Source organism: Thunnus maccoyii, chromosome 14, assembly GCF_910596095.1.
Source record: "Thunnus maccoyii chromosome 14, fThuMac1.1, whole genome shotgun sequence".
NCBI classification, from domain to species: domain Eukaryota; kingdom Metazoa; phylum Chordata; class Actinopteri; order Scombriformes; family Scombridae; genus Thunnus; species Thunnus maccoyii.
In genome coordinates, this window is record NC_056546.1 from 5,571,072 (window position 1) to 5,591,228 (window position 20,157).

At 38.5% G+C, this 20,157-nt stretch overlaps 4 protein-coding genes across 4 annotated transcripts in view; 2 read left to right on the plus strand and 2 right to left on the minus strand.

The window, feature by feature from the left end:
• Window positions 1-10,312, plus strand: LOC121912125 (follistatin-related protein 1-like). The gene is made up of 11 exons (XM_042434209.1): window positions 1-147; window positions 2,468-2,545; window positions 6,116-6,205; window positions 7,126-7,255; window positions 7,336-7,368; window positions 7,501-7,631; window positions 7,756-7,874; window positions 7,986-8,098; window positions 9,283-9,393; window positions 9,502-9,639; window positions 10,128-10,312. The coding sequence occupies exons 1-10, from the start codon at window positions 1-3 to the stop codon at window positions 9,618-9,620; spliced, it is 1,071 nt and encodes a 356-aa protein (XP_042290143.1). The 3' UTR covers window positions 9,621-9,639; window positions 10,128-10,312.
• The window catches only part of cdc5l (CDC5 cell division cycle 5-like (S. pombe)), a 22,921-nt gene continuing 12,008 nt past the window's right edge, over window positions 9,245-20,157 (minus strand). Inside the window, exon 20 of the mRNA XM_042433263.1 lies at window positions 9,245-9,262. The gene's annotated coding sequence lies outside the window, so the exon portion shown is untranslated. The remainder of the gene's footprint in view (window positions 9,263-20,157) is intronic.
• Window positions 11,046-14,295, minus strand: LOC121912126 (runt-related transcription factor 2-like). The gene is made up of 6 exons (XM_042434210.1): window positions 14,211-14,295; window positions 12,977-13,152; window positions 12,644-12,803; window positions 11,937-12,041; window positions 11,769-11,834; window positions 11,046-11,591 (listed from the first exon to the last, which is right to left on the minus strand). Exons 1-6 carry the CDS (start codon window positions 14,293-14,295, stop codon window positions 11,248-11,250), a joined length of 936 nt encoding a protein of 311 aa, XP_042290144.1. The 3' UTR covers window positions 11,046-11,247.
• Window positions 14,095-20,157, plus strand: part of supt3h (SPT3 homolog, SAGA and STAGA complex component) — an 8,504-nt gene continuing 2,441 nt past the window's right edge. Inside the window, exons 1-7 of the mRNA XM_042433265.1 lie at window positions 14,095-14,196; window positions 15,230-15,333; window positions 18,154-18,238; window positions 18,753-18,839; window positions 19,031-19,127; window positions 19,225-19,376; window positions 19,480-19,555. Coding sequence (XP_042289199.1) covers window positions 15,242-15,333; window positions 18,154-18,238; window positions 18,753-18,839; window positions 19,031-19,127; window positions 19,225-19,376; window positions 19,480-19,555 — 589 coding nt within the window. The 5' untranslated portion in view covers window positions 14,095-14,196; window positions 15,230-15,241. The remainder of the gene's footprint in view (window positions 14,197-15,229; window positions 15,334-18,153; window positions 18,239-18,752; window positions 18,840-19,030; window positions 19,128-19,224; window positions 19,377-19,479; window positions 19,556-20,157) is intronic.

Below are 20,157 nucleotides of genomic sequence, written 5' to 3' on the forward strand. Positions count from 1 at the left end.
ATGCTAGAGGATGTGAATAAGTGTGTCATTGCTCTTCAGGAGAAAGATGTTGACGGTTTGGATTGCACCGCTGGGGCTATTCGAGGCCATGCTGCCAGAGTTGTCCACGTGGTCACTTCTACGAGTCCACGAGTCTACACAGAGAAGGTCTTGGAGGCCACCAAGCTCCTCACTAACACAGGTACCACACAAACATTATGTAATGAAACCAAGAACAGTAATGTGTTGGTTTCTGCCAATAGAAAGTACACTTACACTATTAACACATGTAAGTAACTATTATCACATGATCTTATTCTTTTGTACAGTATAAAACCAACATTTACCAGGGATCTACTGTAAATAGATTGGATAATCACATAAAATAAAAGCCTAAATCTCTCAAGATACCATTAATGGGTGGTAAAGGAGGATAATTTGAATGTAATTTTACATAATTTTTCTGTGTTTTACATCCAGAAATCTGTACTTTGATGGGGAGTTGTAGTGGATGGATTGAATAATCCTATGAATTTACCAAAGATTACTGTATAAAAAACAAGAATCTTCATTTAAATTAAGTCATTTTAAGGTAGTTCTGCCATCTTTTTCATTTTTTATGTAGATTTATACATTTGTTTAACATTCTAGCGATGTTTTATAATAGATTATTATTATAGATAATAGATTTTCTTTTATTTTACAATGGTTGGACTGTAAAAATGCAGACAATGTCCATCGGAAATACCTGTATTTTTTAAAGCAAGCCCCCATAATGTAAGTGATTACATTTTAGGGTTTGTGTATGAATGAGACAGTGATTACAGTATTGATGAGAATAACTACCACCATGGAGACTCTGCTCTCTGCTGGTCACAGTGTGATACTACAACAGACAGACTTTGATTTACTGGAGGGTTTAAAGGATCAGGCTGACAATTTTCTGTATTTTTCCTTATTGTCAACAAATTGCTCATGTGCAGAGCCAAACCTACAATGAATCGATCCTACTCACGCTATAGATAGATAGATAGATAGATATGTGTGTGTCCAAAGCCTGATATATCTTATTCCTTTGTGCTGTAGACCTCTGTTGTTGTCCAAAAACTATTAAAAATGAGCTACATCGCTGCTCTGTGTGACATGCTCCTTGTCTCTGAGGAGTGTGGTTGAGTTAGTTTGTTTAGAAATGGCTCCAAAGACTAATAACAAGTCAAGTTTTTGCTCACTGGAAAGTATTTCTTTGTCAGGAAGAGGCCCAAAGCCAAAAGTCTTGACTTTGTACTAAAATTCTGTATAGTGAATGTCTGGGTCAGAGTCTGATCAATATGATGAGGTGATTGTTTAATGTAAAGATGAGCGGTGGCCTGTTCCTGACATGGAAATACTTTCCAGAGAGTGAACAACAACACTTTTGTTTGTTATAAACTGGTGAAAAAAAGGTTTACTTGCACCCAAATTGCTTTGTTTTGTATAATTGTTAATATTTTATTATTTTTTTAAGTGCTTGGTTGTCAGGTGACTGCTTGAGCACTTGAATACTCACTGAATGAAACTCAAACTTCTCTCTTTTATCATCCTTTAATAATCCTTTTCTTTTTAAAACAGTTGATCAAAAACATCCACTTTGACAGTATTATATTATTGTGTGTGTGTGTTCACAGCCTCAAGAAAAATGTGAGTAAAAAATGTCACAAAGTTTTAAAACTGTACAGCTGGTCAGAGGATTTCATTTTGTTTTGTCAGTCGGGACTAATAACTTACCGCTGCTCTCTCCCCTCGGCTGTGTAACGCTGTCTGAACATGTCAGCCGGTCGCGTGCCTTTTCCTTATCATTCTTCAAGAAGACAGCTCATGTGTGCTCATGGGGCTGGAGGAAGGAGGGGGGGCGGTGTGACTCTGGACAGCTGGTCTCTTTTCCAGCATCTCTCCTCCTCCTCCTCCTCCTCCTCTCTCCTCTTTCTTTTTGTTGCTCACTCAGACATTGTTTCACTGCAGAGCAAAGCAGACGCTGATCACTGGCTGGATATAAACTCTCTAAATGGATTCTTGTGTGATTTATTTTTCACTGCTCTTCTTTTCTTGACTGCTCAAAGAGGAACTGAACAAAAACACTGTGGAGTGACTGATTCCCTGGATTCTGACTGACAGGTTCTTACAGTTTTTAATGTGGACTGGTTGATTAAGGATTAACAGCAGAAACTTAAACTGGCACGGTATGGCTGCTTCATTATTATTATTGTTATTGTTATTGTTATTGTTATTGTTATTGTTATTGTTATTGTAATTGTTATTGTTATTATTATTATTATTGTTGTTGTTGTTATTGTTATTGTTATTGTTATAGCAGTAGTATGAGTATTTTATGTAATTTTATTGTCATTGCAATAGTGAAATATTCAAAGAGTTTCATGACTATATTATTAAAAACCCTCCTCTCCTCTCCTCTCCTCTCCTCTCCTCTCCTCTCCTCTCCTCTCCTCTCCAGATGTTGACCCTCTCTGTGCTCCTGCTGCTGCCGTTGCTCCTCGCCTCGCCTCCTGTCTCCTCCTCTCCTCTGGTCAAGGTAAACTCAAAGTGTGAATGATTTATTTATTATTATCTTACAAACAAAAATGGCTCAGATAGAATTTCAGTATCTGCACCTCAAAGCTGAAGATGATGTGGATAAGGACGGCATTGATGGTGATGATGATCAAGTTGTTCTCTGGAAGAAGATGAGGTCAAGGTTGAACGTTCAAGCTCAACTTGAAAACAAGGTTGTTTTTCTCAGATCCTGACAAGCTGAATTCATATAATATTACTTTAACTAATCATTCAAGCATCGCAATAGTCACTGCAGTGTGTTTATATGGATTTTAGCTGAATTCCAGTAAACCTGCACAGATTAATGGGCAGGTTCCTATTAAATCCTCAATTTGGTGTACATACACAAGATAACAGCAAGAGCATCTTCATATATCTTCTGTGGAAAAAAACAGATGGCTGACAGATATATTGATGACTCTAGGCAGCTGAAATGCTGCTGAAATGTTCCATCCTCCAAAACTGGTGTAAATCCATCACTGATAGTCAGTCAGGAAAGACTGATGTTCACCTCTGACTACAGGAAAAGAATATAGAATATCCCCTGGAGTGTGTGTGTGTGTGTGTGTGTGTGTGTATGTTTTGGGGGTATAAATGATCTTTTTTTTTGTTTTGGCTTAAAACCTGTCCGACAGTGAGCAGGTTCTCAGGTATGTGTGTATCTGCTGATTAGGGCTGTCGGCAGCTCATCTCTAATCTCGGCCCTCCAGCTGTAATTCTAGTTTAAACACACTCTGTGTGTCGGTTTGTTCAGACAGTGTCCTCTGCAGCTGTTTTTATCACCTCTGACTCAAAAACATCTATTAAAGACAATCGAGATGTGGATTCATACAATGAAAAGTCATCAAAGTCGGCTAAAACTAAACATTAGATGACAAAGACGGCTGCTGCATGTAAAACTGAGAATAACTTGTGCTGCAGCATTTTGCCGATTTAATGTTTTCTGCAGAGAAATTGTGGATAGTTTTACTGAACTGAAGTGAAAAACGCATGTAAATATGCATGTAAATAACAATTTTTAACACAAAATGTCGTTGTCTGAAATATAAAATAGCTGGTCTCAACTTTTTTTTTTTTTTTTTTTTTTTTTAAAAAAAAGCCTTCCAGGAAGTATTAAAACCAAAACTACCAGCATGCAGAAAACTCACTGAAAGTAAACATAATTTAATAAAAATATTCAAAATCCTTTCAGGCATTTCAGCCCATGACTTTAAGAGATAAATCTTAATGATCCTGTGGGGAAAATCATGGGAAAAAATCGTTCAAAAGAGAGAATAATGTGGAGGAAAAGATGAATGTAAAAGTGAGAGTGAGGGAGGAAAACAGAAGAGAGAAGACCGAGAGGAGGAAAGATTCAGAGCGAGGAAGACAAATTGCTCAACAGCCAAACAGGGTCAGACATGAACTCATAATTGCACCCAAAACACAACCGTGCATGTGTGAGTGTGCATGTGTGTGTGTGTGTGTGTGTGTGTGTGGTTTGCTCCAGTTGTCTGGTCGCTAACAGCAGGTTTGCAGCGCAGCAGATGTCAGCTGGAGAGCCAACGGGTGACAGATGTGCTATCTATTGTGTGTGCGCTCTTGTGCATCTTTGTGTGGAATAATTTGAGTTTTTCGGCCGTGGGACTGATCTGACATTTGGCTGATCTTCACTTCTTCAACATTTAGTCTCAGGTTCATGTTAGAGGAAGAGTTGGAGTCAGCCTTGAGGTTATAATAGTTGAGTTCAGAAGCATGTGTCTGGTTTTCTGACCTGTAAATGGAGGAATGTGTGCAATGCATTTTTGGGAGGATTTACATCTCTAATCTGAAGCCTGTGTGTGTTTGTGTGAGTGTGTTGAAGTGTGTTTCTACGGAGAGACAAAGTGTTCAAAATTCATCAAACTCATTTCATTTTCCTTTATTTAACCAGGTGAGAGTCTCGTTGAGATCAAAATCTCTTTTTCAAGAGAGACCTGGCCGAGAGGGTAATAAACATTATTAGACAACGAAAAACAAAACACATGAACAGACAAAGAAACTGTCACATTACAAGCAAGTAAACTCAATATATGTTAAAATGCAGTAAAAAAGGAGACAAAATCCAGTTAAAATGCATAAACAGGTATGAATTTTCAAAACTACCTAAAGTAAGAATGATACATTTAAAAGCAACTACAATTAAATAAATAAATAAGACATTAAGAAATAAATAATCATATGAATAAATATATAATATAGCCATGAAACTGTGAAAGTTATTTCAAAATGCCACTTTTCATCATAATAATGAGCTGAATTTTGAAAATGTGTTTGATTATTTTACAATTTCATGATAATATTTTTGATTTGTTTGTGTTTATCCATATGATTATTTATTTATTTAATTTTGGACACTTTGGGACTCCATATTATCATCACCTTGGTTATCATTCCTTCATTTCCTTCTGTATTACTGTGCAAAACACACATAAGAAAGTGATATTCCTTATGATGCTGAGAGCAAGAAGAGAGCTGCGATAGGAGCATTTTCTATATTTTACGACTTACACTGAGAAACAGCAGGCACCAGCAGGTCAGAAAACACCTTTATTTGAAATGTGAAACCAAAATCAACATCGAAGTCCAAAGAGTCTGCTAAATTTTGTTGACCTACTACATCGTTTATTAGTCCAGTGGATTGTTGTAACATCTTCATGTGCTTTTACATTTAATTTCATTTTCACATGGTGAGTCAGGTGACTGGGTTTTAATTAAAACTTAATGGTCTGACCCTTCATGTTACTTTCCTTAATGGACTCTGCTGATGTCATCACATCCTCTGATCTCAGTGATGAACTTACTGATTGAAGTTTTATTACAACTGTCAGGAATGATGACCAAAGCACAAAAATAAGATGAAGATTTTTTCAAAATGACCTCTACTGCTGGCCAGCTGCCTCAACAATGAGTGTGCGTGTGTGTCTCTGTGTGTTGATTCATTGTCATTCAAAACAGCATGTGTCTCTCCCAGTGGGAGGTTAAAGGTCACCATCTGGAGTCTGGAACACACACACACACACATAGGCTGTGTCCGAAATCACTGCCTATTTACTATATAGTGCACTAAATTTACCCTTCACCATTTTATTTGAGTGTCCGAATGCTGAGTGTGTAAATATATATACATATATATGTAATAAAAACAAAAACAGGATTTTTAAGCCTCTTTCCACTTTTATTCGAATACAAATACAAATAATTTTGCTGCCTCAACAAATACAGATACAAATACAAATACTGGGCTCTCTGCACATCCCTAATTGACACAAAGTGATGATGATTAGTTAGTGTCCGAAATCTTGATTTACTGCTCACTATTGAGTAAACTATTAAGTGTCTATTATATGGGGAATAGTGAATAAGGGAGTGATTTCGGACACAGCCATACTCGTATTTACTATTTCTTTGTTTCTATTAACTATATAAAATCGAAATACCATGAAAATGCAGTGACGATAAACTAAATAAATTCTCTCCTTCTATTTTGTGTGTGTGTGTGTGTGTGTGTGTGTGTGTGTGTGTGTGTCAGGAGCAGTCAGTGTGTGCCAGGACTTCCTGCGGTGCAGGTAGAGAGTGTGTATCCACTGACAGAGGAGAACCAGTGTGTCGCTGTTTACAGGTAAAATTACTGATTGATTTCTACACTCGTTGCACTTTTATTTAACTAATTATGACTTGATTTCTGTTCTCTCAGGTCTAAAATCACATTGTAGTGACTAAAAATTTTGCCTTAATTATCTTTTACAGAAATTCATCTGTTTCTCTTTAAAAAATTTAAAAATTCTCTTTAAAATTAAAATGATGATCTTTATAAATGTGTATAACATTTTTTAAAGGGGACACATCCTGCACATTTGCAGATCTATATATTTATTCTGGGGCTCTACTGGAATATCTGCATGATTTAAAAAAACTCCTTATTTATCTTATACTTGCCTTTATGAAACAGGCTGTTTTAGCTCCTGTCTCTTTAAGGCCCAACTCCTGTTCTGATTGGTTATCTCCCGCAAACTGCTGCTCAGCAGACATCCACTGGTGATGGAGGCCACGTAAACAAATCATGAAACAAACTATAGTAGCGGGATTTCACTACTTTTTCTCATTCTTTACTCTTAATGTCAGCTTCTCAAATACATCTGCAACAAAGGCTACTGAACGGATGGCCATTTATGGGTGTGCGCCATGAGCTGCTGTCAGCTTGTCTAAGCCCTGGATTTTGACTTGCAGGGACCATTTCTACACACGTTGACCTCAAGTTTTGGAACTTTGACTACATACAGTAGATATCCAACATCTTAACAGTATATAAATAACAGAAAATCACAATATGTCCCCTTTAAGATTTTTCTGCCAGTTTTGAGAAATATGTTTCTCTTATAGCTGTAACAATGTCCACTTCTTTTGAGTTTTGTGCCTTATGCTGTTTCCATATAATTCCACAATTTCTTGTCTCTTTTCTAGTCGTAGTAGAAGTGGATATTCCCTGTGTTCTGCTCTGCAGGCCATATGTGAGACGTTTCTGGTCTTTGTTCTCTGCAGCAGTGTGATGTGTCAGAGCACTGGGTGTGTGGCAGTAATGGCAGATCCTACAGAAACCACTGCGAGCTGCACAGAGACGCCTGCATCACCCAGACCAAGATACATGCGGAGCACAGAGGACATTGTCTGGGTCTGTACATAAACACGCTCTTTTAAAAAAACATGTGTTTATGTGAGTTGTGACTGTATTCTGTGTGTTTTTATTTGCAGAGAAACCAACAAAGACAGGTGGTGTGAGTCCCAGTAAGTCTGCAAATGACACCACAAAAACATGAATTTTAATTAATTAATGAGTTTTTCAGAGTATTTTCAGAGTTTAAGGCATTCAGAGAGCTCACATTGCAGCCATGTTGTTTTGCCTGCTCATGCTTGCAGTCGTGTGTTTCCTGCCTGATCGTGATTGGCTGAGAGAGAGAGTGATCCAGTGGATTCAGGAGGAGGTGGAGTCTGATAACTTGGCCTCAAATGTGTCTTCAGCGCATGATCTGCTGCAAACATACTTTCAGGTTAGACCTTTTCACGTCCTCTTACTCTCACTGTTTTATGTGACTTGTTTACAAATCACATGAATATATTCTATTGGAAAATAACTGAGAAATGTTTTTTTTTAAAATGTGTTGTGTGTTACAGATGTACGATAACGGGGATTTACAGCTTGATTCAAAAGAGTTCCTGAGCTTCCTAAAACATAATGACACCGCCCTCAACCTCACATACTCGAATACTGTGGAGACTAACCTGCTACTGAGGTTTGGACTAAGAATTTCATTTGTTTTAATTTTCTGCTAAAAAAAAAAGTGCATATTTTGTGAATAAATCCTTGTAATCAACATCCATTAAGTTCTCTTTCTGTCTCTCAGGTCTCTGTGTGTCGATGCTTTGATTGAGCTGTCGGATGAAAATGCAGACTGGAAGCTGAGTTTAAATGAGTTTATCAACTGTCTGACTCCCAGCTACCATCCGCCTGAGAGAAGTAATCACACACACACACACACACACACACACACACAAACACCCGTATCATCCCTGTTATCCCTAAAGAATCTATTTATGAACAGTAATCCTGATAGTTGAGAAATACTTTTCACTTGTATAAAAACTTTCCTGCCTCCAGAACCTTGAGAAAATCATAGATAATATTTGGTAAAATTCCAACATTATAATAAAAATAATAATAAAGTTGGTTTATATAGCACTTATCAAAAAAGTGAGTTTCCAAAAGCAACTTAAAGGAAAAAAGTGTGAGATTCTCAGACAGGTTGTTCCCTAATAATTGTGCCCTGACAGAAAAAGCTCCGTCTCCTTTAAAGGTGCAGTGTGTAGAATTAAGTGGCATCTAGCAGAATGGACTTAGCAGAAATGGAATATAATATTCATATATATGTTTTCATTAGTGTATAATCACCTGAAAATAAGAATTTTTGTGTTTTTGTTACCTTAGAATGAGCCCTTTATATCTACATAGGAAGCGCCATCATGTTGCACCACCATGTTTCTACAGTAGCCCCGAGTGGACAAACCAAAGGCTCTAGTTTTTTGCAAGTTTTGTGGCCACCATAGGTTCTCCTAAATGCTTGGAGGGGGGGGGGGGGCTGGTGATGGTATTCAGTGTGTTGCAATCTGCAACCTCACTGGTAACCTTTAAGTCCTCAACCTTGCATTAGTGAACAGCTAGGAGGTTCCTTCCTGTTGATAAGGGGAGGGTAACTCAGAGATGTAATCTGGGGTCATTAAGTGCATTAAATGCAATGAGCAGGATCTTAAAATCAGTTCTAAAACGAACTGGCAGCCAATGTACGAACATTAAAACAAGAGTAATATCTTTTCTTGGTCTGTTGTTGAAGTCTGGCTGCTGCATTTTGTGCAATTTGTGAACTGATTTCTGTTTTATGCCAGCTAAGAGGCCATTGCAGTAATCGAATTGTGAAGAAATGAAAGAAAACATTAAAAAAATATTTAAATCCAGTCTGAATCTGACAAATTAAATCGTTAGAGACACATTTGGTTCGGATAGTACAGAAAATTTGGTTAAACACATCAATATCTGATTATCTTTTCAGATTTTTGTTTTTATTATATGTCTGTTTACCCTCTTGGTTTGTGTGTGCGTGTATGCGGTGTGTGTGTGTGTGTGTGTGTGTGTGTGTGTGTGTGTAGAGTGTGCTCTGGAGGATGAAGTGTTCGAGGACGGAGCTGAGACTCAGCTGGAGTGCAACATGTGTGTGTGTGCCTGTGGGAACTGGGTCTGCACCGCTCTGACCTGCAACGGTGAGAATACACACGCCACAACACTCCGACATTCACAAATCAATCCACACGTAGACGCGCTCACACACTCTACTTTATATTTATCACACGATCCTCTATATATTCCAGCAGAGCATCAGGTCGAGGAGGATGTGAAGGACGGAGGAGAAGAAGAGGAGATGACGGAGGAGGAGTGGAGCAGGAGAGTGGCTGAACTCAACGCGTTACAGGTGGACGGTCGACACTGAACTGCTGTGTTGGAGAAATGTAATAAAATACTTATTACTTTCCCTCAATTTACATTAGATTACTGTCCTCAATACTCACCATTTTACTTTTAGGTGGCTTTCAGAATGTCATTCAGATGCCCGCAGACACAATTTGTGTTTGTAAAAAATTGCCTGAAACATAATTTAACATAAAGTCCTGACATTTGAACACAATAACAATGTTGGTCCGCCCTTGAATGCGATACAAAGAAGAATTTTATTCCATTTTCAAAGGATGATGACACAACTTTGAGAAAAAAGTAAAGCTGATGGGTCAAATTTTAACCCAGTGATTTTTAGTTTATTTTAAAATGAACTTCTTTTATTGTTGAACACAAAGGGAATGAGCGATACTTCCTTCTTATTTTGACAATGTTGCTTCCGTAAAATCTTGTGATGACTTAAACTTTCATAGTGTGTGGAAGTAAAGACCAATCAAGCGGTGTCTAGAAGTAAGCGAATGTCCTCTTTTACCTCTTCCTCCAGGAGACCTTCACCATGGAAACCTGAGGTCACACCCACTGCACCCCAACCGGCCAATCAGCAGCCAGATAAGAGGAACAGCTGATGTAATCACAAACCTCTGCAGTATCAAGCTGAATCAGATTTGTATACAGACAGATTTTTTATAGTGTTACCATGTCAATATGATTGATGTCAGTACTTCTATGTCTCAGCCTAACATACAGAAGGTTTTACTTTTTACTTTAACTTTGTTTGGTATGACTGTTTCTATTTTATCATTTTTAGGATATTTAAATCTGTTAAAACTTTGAACTTTTTGTATTTAAGAATAAATATTTACAGCATAACTTTTACATATAATTCAAGCCCTTTAAACGAGTTCACACAATGCTGATTACGCTTGTCACCACCAGGTAAATCTCGCTGTATTTCACAGTTTACTGGAGTTTTTAAATATGGCGTCTTGTGGCAGACTCAGTCCTCAGTGTGCTCCAACCACGTCGTGTCACAGGGTCGCGTTGTGGTTTTAAACTTTTAAAATTTAAGTCACTTTAGAAAATGTTTGTGAAATTCCTTTTAGAGGCCGGTCAAAGACTCATTATTCAAGGTTCTGGGTTCATTGTGAGATTGTTAATGAGATGCTATATTTTGTATGTTCTGAATGCTGTTTTTTAACTTGTTGCTCTAATAAACTCTTCTGGTTTGAAATGTTTACGCTGTGTAACAAATTCATTGTAAAATCCTTCAAGACTTTAATAGAAAAGTAGAAACTCCCTTTATCACTTTATTAGATTATTTATTTATTGTTAATGACAAATTCTAATTAAATTGATTAAATAATCAAAAGTAATAAATAGATAGATAAATAAATTATAATAATGCAATAAATAAGAACAACTTTATCAGTGCAGTGTACACAGATAACTGAAAAATGTCAAAAGAACAAAAGTTTGAAGATTTTTCAGGTTTTAAAAACAGACTGATAAAGAAAACAAAACATTATCTGTGTCCCAATTCAGAGGCCGCATCCTTCGAAGGCTGCATTTGGAAACCGAATGTGTCTCACGAAGGGCATGCCTTTGTAGACCGCGTCCTTCGAAGGATGTGGCCCCTGAATTGGGACGCAGTTACTGGGCAGTGATCAATAAGGCCTCCAGACAGGCTCCTCCCCTCTGCTAGAAAGACACGCCCCTTCAATATAATTGGTTAGCGCAGCGGCAACATTTCGGTCCTCCCCCGCGGTTTGGAGTGATTGGTTCGGTCCGTAATAGAAGCTGCCCGGCTGGAACGGACCACTGTGGCTGACTGAAGGAGGAGGAGGAGCAGACAGGTAGGAGCTGTATGGCGGAGGCTGGGTGGAGTAGGAGAGGGCAGGAGGTACGTGGTGCATTCTGGGACTTGGAGTGAAAGGAGAAGTCAGAGAGGTCACCTGACCCAGGAAGGATGGCTCATTGGTCCAGAGAGAGGAGGAAAAGGATCTACAATCTGGAGAGAAAGAAAGACTTTTAAAGTTGATTTAAATGTTTTTTTTTTTATTAAGACAGTTTTATTAAATTTTTTTCCATTTTTCCATAGTTCTAAAAGTAAATTTACTCCCAAAATTTTTCAAATCCTACAGCTTTAAAATAAAAAAATATGGATTGCAGTGCCCTCCTCTCATACCTGATGATGCTGCGCTGCTGCAGGATGATCTGAAAGCTCCTGTTTTCACCTCCTTCTGCCTCTGTCCTGAGAGACAGGAAGAAATGAAGAAAGTAAGAATGACTGAAAGCTCGGGGAGGAAAAACAAACAAACATGTGAACATATGACTTTTTCCGTTGTGTACTAACGTCTCGGCAGCCGTGGTCCGTCCACAGTGACCTTGATGGCGCTGCGTAATGTGGCGATCTGAGGGGGCGAGGTCAGTACGTTGATTGAAAGAGTGAAAGTCTTTCCTGGAAAAATAACACAAAAAGACACATGTACAGGAGAATTAAAACAATTTAAAGAGATTTAGCATACCGTTTGATACAGATAGTTGGAGGGGCCCTTATTATTTCTGTTTATATTGTGCTCATAAGTTGCATATATGTAAATAAAGATGTCAAATTACCACAAACAAACTGACACACAGTAAACATGGGACCAGGTGAGAGTACTGGTTGGTCTTGTGTGGGGTCCACAGGGGCCCAACAGCAAAGTTTTGCTCTTGGGTTCCCTAATAGCTTAATCTGGCCATGTAGATTACTCTAAATAGATAAGACAGCAATTAGGATCCTGAATGCATAGTTTACTTTGAATTTCACAAAAATCTATCCCTTCTCCCATTTAATTTAATTTAATCATAATTTATATTTTCATGTATTTATGTATTTTAATGTCTGTTGATATTGTATCCCTGCCGCTTGTCAGTTACCCTGTATGGTTTTTAACTCTTTGTGGTGAAGACCTTTTGATGTTGAACCTCCAGTATGGGGTCTCTTTTCTCATAACATCCAAATACAGGCCTCTGTTCGCTGATGTTTATGTGAATCAAACATCGCTTCAGTCTCTCTACCTCTCCCGCTGCGACCTATGAAGCGGAGGTCATTAAAGTGGGCGTATCCTTGCTTCATGGTCGCTGTGGCGTTGCGTAGCTCAGCGCTGCTGTTGTTGTCGTTGCCAGCCATCAATGTGACAACCACGCCGTCTGGCACGTCGTTGCCCAGGGAAACCACCTGGAGGACGGAGAAAAGTTAGGACTGGTCCTTTAACTTTGTGAAAGGGGGGTAGGGTTTGTGTAGTCAGCCTTGAAGGCAAAAACTGGAGGCAAAAAGTATCTCTGACTTTTTTAATGACCTTTAAATTGAATTAAAGCAAGTGTTGATTAGATGGATAGATGATTTCTCACAGTGAAGGTTCTGGGAAGGGTCTTGTTACACCTCCAGTGATGCGGCAGGCTACTGCAGAGGAAGTTCGGGCTGTCGGTCTGCACTAGGCCTCTGGGTGGCGCTGTGCTGCGCTGGTGGAGGTTGTCCAGTTGGCGGTTAGTGGGCGATGGTGGTGGCCGACGTTTCACTACAGAATCTGAGAGGGAACAATTGACAGAGATATTGTTTTTTTTGTGCCTTATCCATCTTTAATATATATATTTTTGCTGAAATCTAAATTAATGTGGTAAACACTGTCTAAAGAGTTATAATACTAAGAAATAAATACAAAATACATCCAAGTTCACATTTACACTTTAAATGATTGTCAGATAGGCTAAATGACTGTAATCTACCAATAAAGAAACATAAAACAGCAGAAGAAGAGACAGCTAGTCTCCTCACATTTCCAAAGGGTTTTGGGTGGCATGATTTAAAACCTTTCATACTAACATTTAATTCAGATAAATATCAAACTTTCTTTTGCATAAGAGATCTAATTGTGAAGTACTTTCCCTAATTGTGGTTTGGAGCCTTTCTATAATATATAAGTATTTTCCTGTAGGATCCAAAACTGAGCAAATCTGATTTTGTTGTGTAGGGAAACTACACAGTCCATGGATGTATCATAAGAACTTCTTAAAATACATTAATGCTTTGTCTACAGAGAAATGTAGAATAAGTGTGATAAAACTCACAAGTTCAAATGTTGATAGACTGGATTATAAAATTATGTAATTTAGTAGAAATTATGACCTGCGTTTTACAAAAGATATAAAGTAATAAAACACATAGATTAATACCTCGGGCTGAAAACCTGATTGTTATTTGTGTTACTGGTCATTAACAATCGTATCAAGCTAGTTTAAACGTTGAATTGATATAGTATTGGTTTGGATATTGATACAATTATAGCTGCTAAACCTGGTGTATTTAACATATCGCTTAGTTACTGGGTGTTTTCTGCCTTCATCCCTCTTCCACTCGATATTTGTGCAAAAATACAGCGATAAATATATTATTAATCAAGAGTGAGAGGACGTTTTTGATACCAATCGGCAGAAAACTACAACTACCAGTGTTCCGTGGCGCTGCCGAGATCGATAAACGTCATCAAATCGCGCCGAAGAGCGAACCAAACGAAAAAGTATCAACAACAGCAGCAGCAGCAGCAGCGGCAGCGTTTTCCTGAACGAGTCTGGTGAGTATTTATACTTATTTTGAGCTCAGTCTCTGGTTTTCTGTGGTTCTCCTCCTCTTCCTCCTCCTCCTCCTCCTCCTGTCCGCCTTTTTGTTTCATGCATTGTGTTTTATTCCCCGCAGTGTTTGAATAGGAGGGAACTGCGCTGTATTATCATTCAGATTTCACTGCCGGAGGGGAAGTTACTGCGGTCACACCACCTGTCCCGTGTGTGTGTGTGCTTGTGTGCGTGCGCGTGCGTGTGTGTGTGTTGATTCGCCTCAAATCTATTCTGCTACCTTGCTATTTTAGGCTCTATTATGCAGAGCTGAATAGTTTTGTTTTGGTTAAATTATCCCAAAAAATATCCAAAGTGTTATCAGCACGTTTATAATAGTGGTGGAAAGTAACTAAGTACATTTACTCAAGTACAACTTTGTAGTATTTCTAGTATTTCAATGTGATGCTACTTTATACTTCCACTCCACTAAGTTACATTTCAGAGGGAAATATTGTGCTTTCTACTCCACTACATTTATTTGACAGGTTTAGTTACTTTTCAGATGAAGATTTGACACAATGGATAATATAACACATTGTTAAAGATGAAACCAGTGGTTTCCAACCTTTTTGGCTTCTGATGTCTTACAAGAAGCAGTGTGTAGTCTGGGTCACATTTCACGTGTCTATGAGTTGTTAACAGCTCCACCAAATAGTGATTTTTCCCTCTAAACTTCTCACATGCTTTCAATTCAGTAAATGTTCAAATGATCCAATATTTCAGCAAAAATCAAAGATTACAGAAAAAAATCCCAAAACTGAAAACAGATTTGTGTATCAGAACTTTGTTTTTTTCTTCTTTCCTCTCCCATTAATCATAAATTTCTGTTTATGTGTACAAAAATGAGTCTAGACATGCAAAATATTTTTTAGATAGAAGATTAGACACAGAATATGTACATGAGGTGTGATGGTGAGTTAAAAGGCTTCTTCAGTTCATTTCAATTTCTGGTTTAATGCAGCTTTATTTCATTGTTGTGTTTTATGTCTTAAGGTAGGTGAGGTTATGAGCAGTCCCATGGCTGGCTCCACCGCCTCCAGTTCTAAAGACCGTCCTGCATCCAGGACCAGCTTCATCCCCGAGCTACAGAGCATGATGTAAGACACACACACACACACACACACACACACACACACACACACACACACACACACACACACACACACACACCTGCTTTCTCTGTGAAATTGACAAATGAGAGTAAACTCACCCCAGTACAGCATCGGGCTGGTGCTGCTGAACAGACTGTTGGAAGCCATGGCAGCCTGTTAAACCAGTAACAGAGCCACAATAATTACACTGGGAAGTGTTTTGGCTCATGATGCAAAAACAAACAGCCTCAAGGAAATACAGGAAACACAGATGATGTAAAAACAATACACAATACTACAAATTATGTTACAAACCATATAATAAAAGGGAAATATTGTTGCTCAGTGAAATAGAACTAGTTCATGAGTATGTTAAAGAAATCTTACAATAACATCTTTCCTAATCAGAGCACATATAAGGTATCAGCAGTAGACTAAAGGTCACTAAAAATGACAAATAACTAACTGATAGAAGAGCTACAGCTGTGCAAACAAATGTTCAGTAACATTCCTGAAATATGAAACAGTTTAACAGCAGCAGGCAGTGTGATGGTCAGTGGACAATAAAGGTGATTCTGATTCATGAGTCTGAAGAAGAAGAAGAAGAGGAAAGACCAAAAAAAAAGTTATTTCCTGAAATAATAAGAAAAATAATAAGAAAATGAATTTGCTGAGAGATTGTGAAATTGTAAATGAACTGAAAATCAAAATCTAAAATGAAAGAAAAAAGGTAGAAGATAAAAGATGTTGGTATAACTTCTTACTTTTATTTAGTGTTTTAAATAAATGCAGCTTTCCCTTTTTTTAAATAACTTAAAATATTTCAGTTAAATATGTTGGTATGTAGTTTACAGATAATCTTAACACAATACATATTTGCAAAGTGCGGAGAAACCCCCCCCCACATGGAAGTGTTTTTATCTCACGAATTCAACCTTTCTGTTAGTTTTTCTAAAGAAACCACACACATTCGTGGCCTGCCACAGGTGTGTGTGTGTGTGTGTGTGTGTGTGTGTGTGTGTTTGTTTTTGGGGTACTCACCTTGTGTTGTGTGTTTGCTCTCGAGATGTGTTGTTGGTGGTCAGAGAGGTTGAAACCCAACTAAACCCCAAAACCTAAACCAACACTCAGCCTGAAGCCAACCTCCGAACCTGAGGCCAACCTTCCCACAACCCCAAACCACTCACCTCTGTGACTGACAGCTGCAGCCAGCCAATCACAGCACATGGGTGGGGGGGCAGGGGCGGGTTGATCGGAGGGGGGTGGGGGGTGTTGTGGTGAATGTATGGAGAGAGACAATAGGAGGAGAGACAGAGAAGGAATGAGTGAAGGAATGAGCTTCAGGATGTGGGTTCAGGTGAGTCTGTCATCATGGAAGTGGCTTCTCTGGATGCAAATTGAGGTTTGACCAAACTGTGGTCAAACCGTGTGTGAGGCCCCCTGGACCTCACCTGTGTGTATGTGTGTGTGTGTGTGTGTGTGAGAGGGCAGGAGAGAGTGAAAGATAGAATGAGATAGACGGAGAAAGACATGTACGTATACATTTGTAAGAACTGTATTTATTTGGACAGCAACAAAAATTGACCTTTTAAGATGTGAGGTGACTGTGAGGATGCAGCCTTGACTTCAATTTTTATTGTTGTTTCTAATTTGAGTGTGCATGTTCTCCTGTCTTGAGGTGCTTAGTTTTAGGCAGATAGAATAACTTCATTGATTACTCGTTTTATCTATTTAAATGTCATAAAATTGTGAAAAATTCCCGTTGTAGTTTGTTAGAACCCACGGTGACATCTTGTTTTGTCCAACAGTCAAAAATCCAAAGAAATTCAGTTCACCATCACGTGACAGAAAAATAAATACTCACATTTGAGAAGCTGCAACCAGCAAATATTTGGCATTTCTGTTTAATAAATGACTAAACTGATTATTTGAATATCAAAATAGTTGCCGCTTAATTTTCTGTCGCTTGACTCATCAATTAATCGCCTAATTGTTGTAGCTCTATTTTCAATACTTGTGGTGATAAATACTCTAGTCTCAGAAGTACAGATACCAAAATTCTACTTTTTCTATACTATATATTCAAATCAGGCAGAAGTTGTGCTATGTGTTCTTCAAGAATCTCCACCACAGTTCATTCTCACAGTTTATTAAGTGCAACTTGGTTATTTCTACTGTATAGGTAAATGAAATAACCCATATATATATTTACATATAAATAAATGTAATAAATGTCTACATTGCTTCTATTTAAGGACCTTCATGCTTGATGTTTGTTGTATTGATGCAGTTTTATAATCTGGCAGCAGTTTGAATGAAATAAATGGATGAGAAGTGAGCAGTGAGCATTAACATGAACATCCAAGTAAAAACATGACACAGCACTATTTGATTAAGAGGTGATCTCTTGGAGCTGTGGTGTAAAATCACCACAGCAGTGAACGTTTAGCACCTGCGATGCTGCACAAATAAATCCAAACAAAGAGCTTTGAAGGTTCTTAATGAGCAACAACTTTTTAACGATTAGCAGCTCATTAACACCTGCAGACTGACTGCGTCTCTCAGAGGATTCACTGGAAATACAGCTCGGCTCTGCAGTACTGTGTGTGTGTGTGTGTGTGTGTGTGTGTGTGTCAGTCAGGCACTCCTCATGTTGTGGGGACAAAAAGCAAGTCCCCTTATCGTAAATCATGAATTTTAAGGTGAAGTTAAGTTTAGGGTGATGTTAAGGTTCGGATACGTCTCCAGGAAATTGATGTAAGTCAATGTAATATCCTCTGTAGTGATGGAAACACGACTGTGTGTGTGTGTGTGTGTGTGTGACAGGTTCGCTCTGGGAGATGCTCGCAGGCCACTGCACGAGACAGCAGCTCTGGTGGAGGACATTGTGCACACGCAGCTCATTACCATGGTAACCTACACTTGTCTTGACATAATAGTAGAAAAAACAATGAGTAAAGTCAGAGGGAAATATTTATTAAGGCCATAATCAACTGTAAATATAACATTTTAATCAGATTTTACAACAGAATAATTTGTCATTTTCCTTTATGTCAAACTCCTCTTACAATCTGAACTCATCCTTTGAAAGTGTCTGACAGATTTTTGAGATTCATTTTATGCCAAATACCTTTTATTTGCATGATGCAACACTGATTAAAACCTCTACTATCTATACAGATTTCTATGTGGTATCAATTGAAAGACTAAAATCCACATTTATAACAGGATTTCTTTATACTTTTTTATATATGACTATATATGAATGAGACTGTTTGTTAACATTTTTACTGTGACTTCAGGAGAACAGCAGCTGCCTGTAAACCATAGATGTCTGTTACATCTGATGTTCTAATGGCCAGATGTTCTTCTCTCTGAACATTTGTGTAACTCACACTGCGATGCTAACTGGGTTTATTTATTAGCTGCATCAGGCCTGCGAGGGGGCGTCTCTCCGTGGGTCGAGGGTCATCTCAGTGGAAGACATCTTGTTCCTGATGAGGAGAGACAAGGTAACTAAACACACAAAAAGCTCCCGAAAATACGCTTAAGACACAATTTAACGGAAGAATCGCTCTTGCTGCTGATAAATTCTAACTTAGAAATAATATTGTGTGTTTGTAGTTATTGACATGAATGACTTTGTTATTTCTGTCTCTGGTTCTCTTTCTCTCCGTCTGTCTGTCTTCTGTCTCTCGACCAGAGGAAGGTGGCACGGTTATTAAAATACCTCCAGTTTAGAGATTACAAATCCAAACTACTCAAAACTCTCGAGGATGACGACATGCAACAGGACACAAGTGTGTACAAACTCACACATACACACATATGAGTCTGTTGCTACCTGACGCATGTTTGCTGTGTGTTTACATATTGATCTACTGGACATTTTCTCAGGTGGTGCAGGTGCTGCTGGTGGTGTTGCCGGCGGTAACCAGCGGAGGCAACGACTGGCCCAGGATTTCCTGGTGTGGTTAGATCAGACGGGCGAGCTCCTGTCATTGGCCGATCGACAGGAAGTAGACCCCGTCAAACAGGAGCGGATGGAGGTCAGAGGTCATCATGATGTCTTCACAGGTCAGTTTTTATTGAAGACAGGGATTATTATTATTTTATTAACTGTGTATGTGTTGTGTGTCTCTGTATCTTCAGCGTTTAGAGCGTCAGACTCGAGCTATGGACCAGGCTCAGTACTCCGAGTTCAGCGAGAGTCGACAGCTGAGCTTCGGTAAGATTTTTAAAGTCCCCCTTCGCTTAAAATGTGTTTCACTTGTTACTTCACCTGGATGTTTTAGCTTCACTGTGCAGAGTTGGACACTAGAAATTAGTTTTCACATTCATCTATTGAAGGGGAGAAAGTTTCTCTGTGGATTTGTGACATCACAGCTACTGTCCTATTCCTAAACGGAGTTACGCAAACGGTATTTAGCGTTATTTTTGGCATTAAAAAATATTTTTTGGCCTGGCGGGGGTTCGTTGATATTATTACAGTAGAAACGTTGATTCAGTAAACATTCAGTAACCGTTGAGTACAGTTAGACCTAACGGTCCCCATTAGTTTGGGCGAGTTCAAAGTTGTGAAAACAGCAGGGGTGTTTTGAATACACCCCCTTTTTCACAGGTAATTTGTTAGTCTGTCCCTCCTACCGCAGGAAATAATGGATTAATCCTGGAAGGCTATTGATGTAGCACTTTTCTCCTTATGAAAATAACACAGAGATTATTCGACCAATGAGAATTTAGTTGGACAAGAGCATATCGACCAACTAATCGACCAGGAGACTTCTGCCCTAGGATCTTTAAACAAGTGATTTCATCTCTTTCTAATAA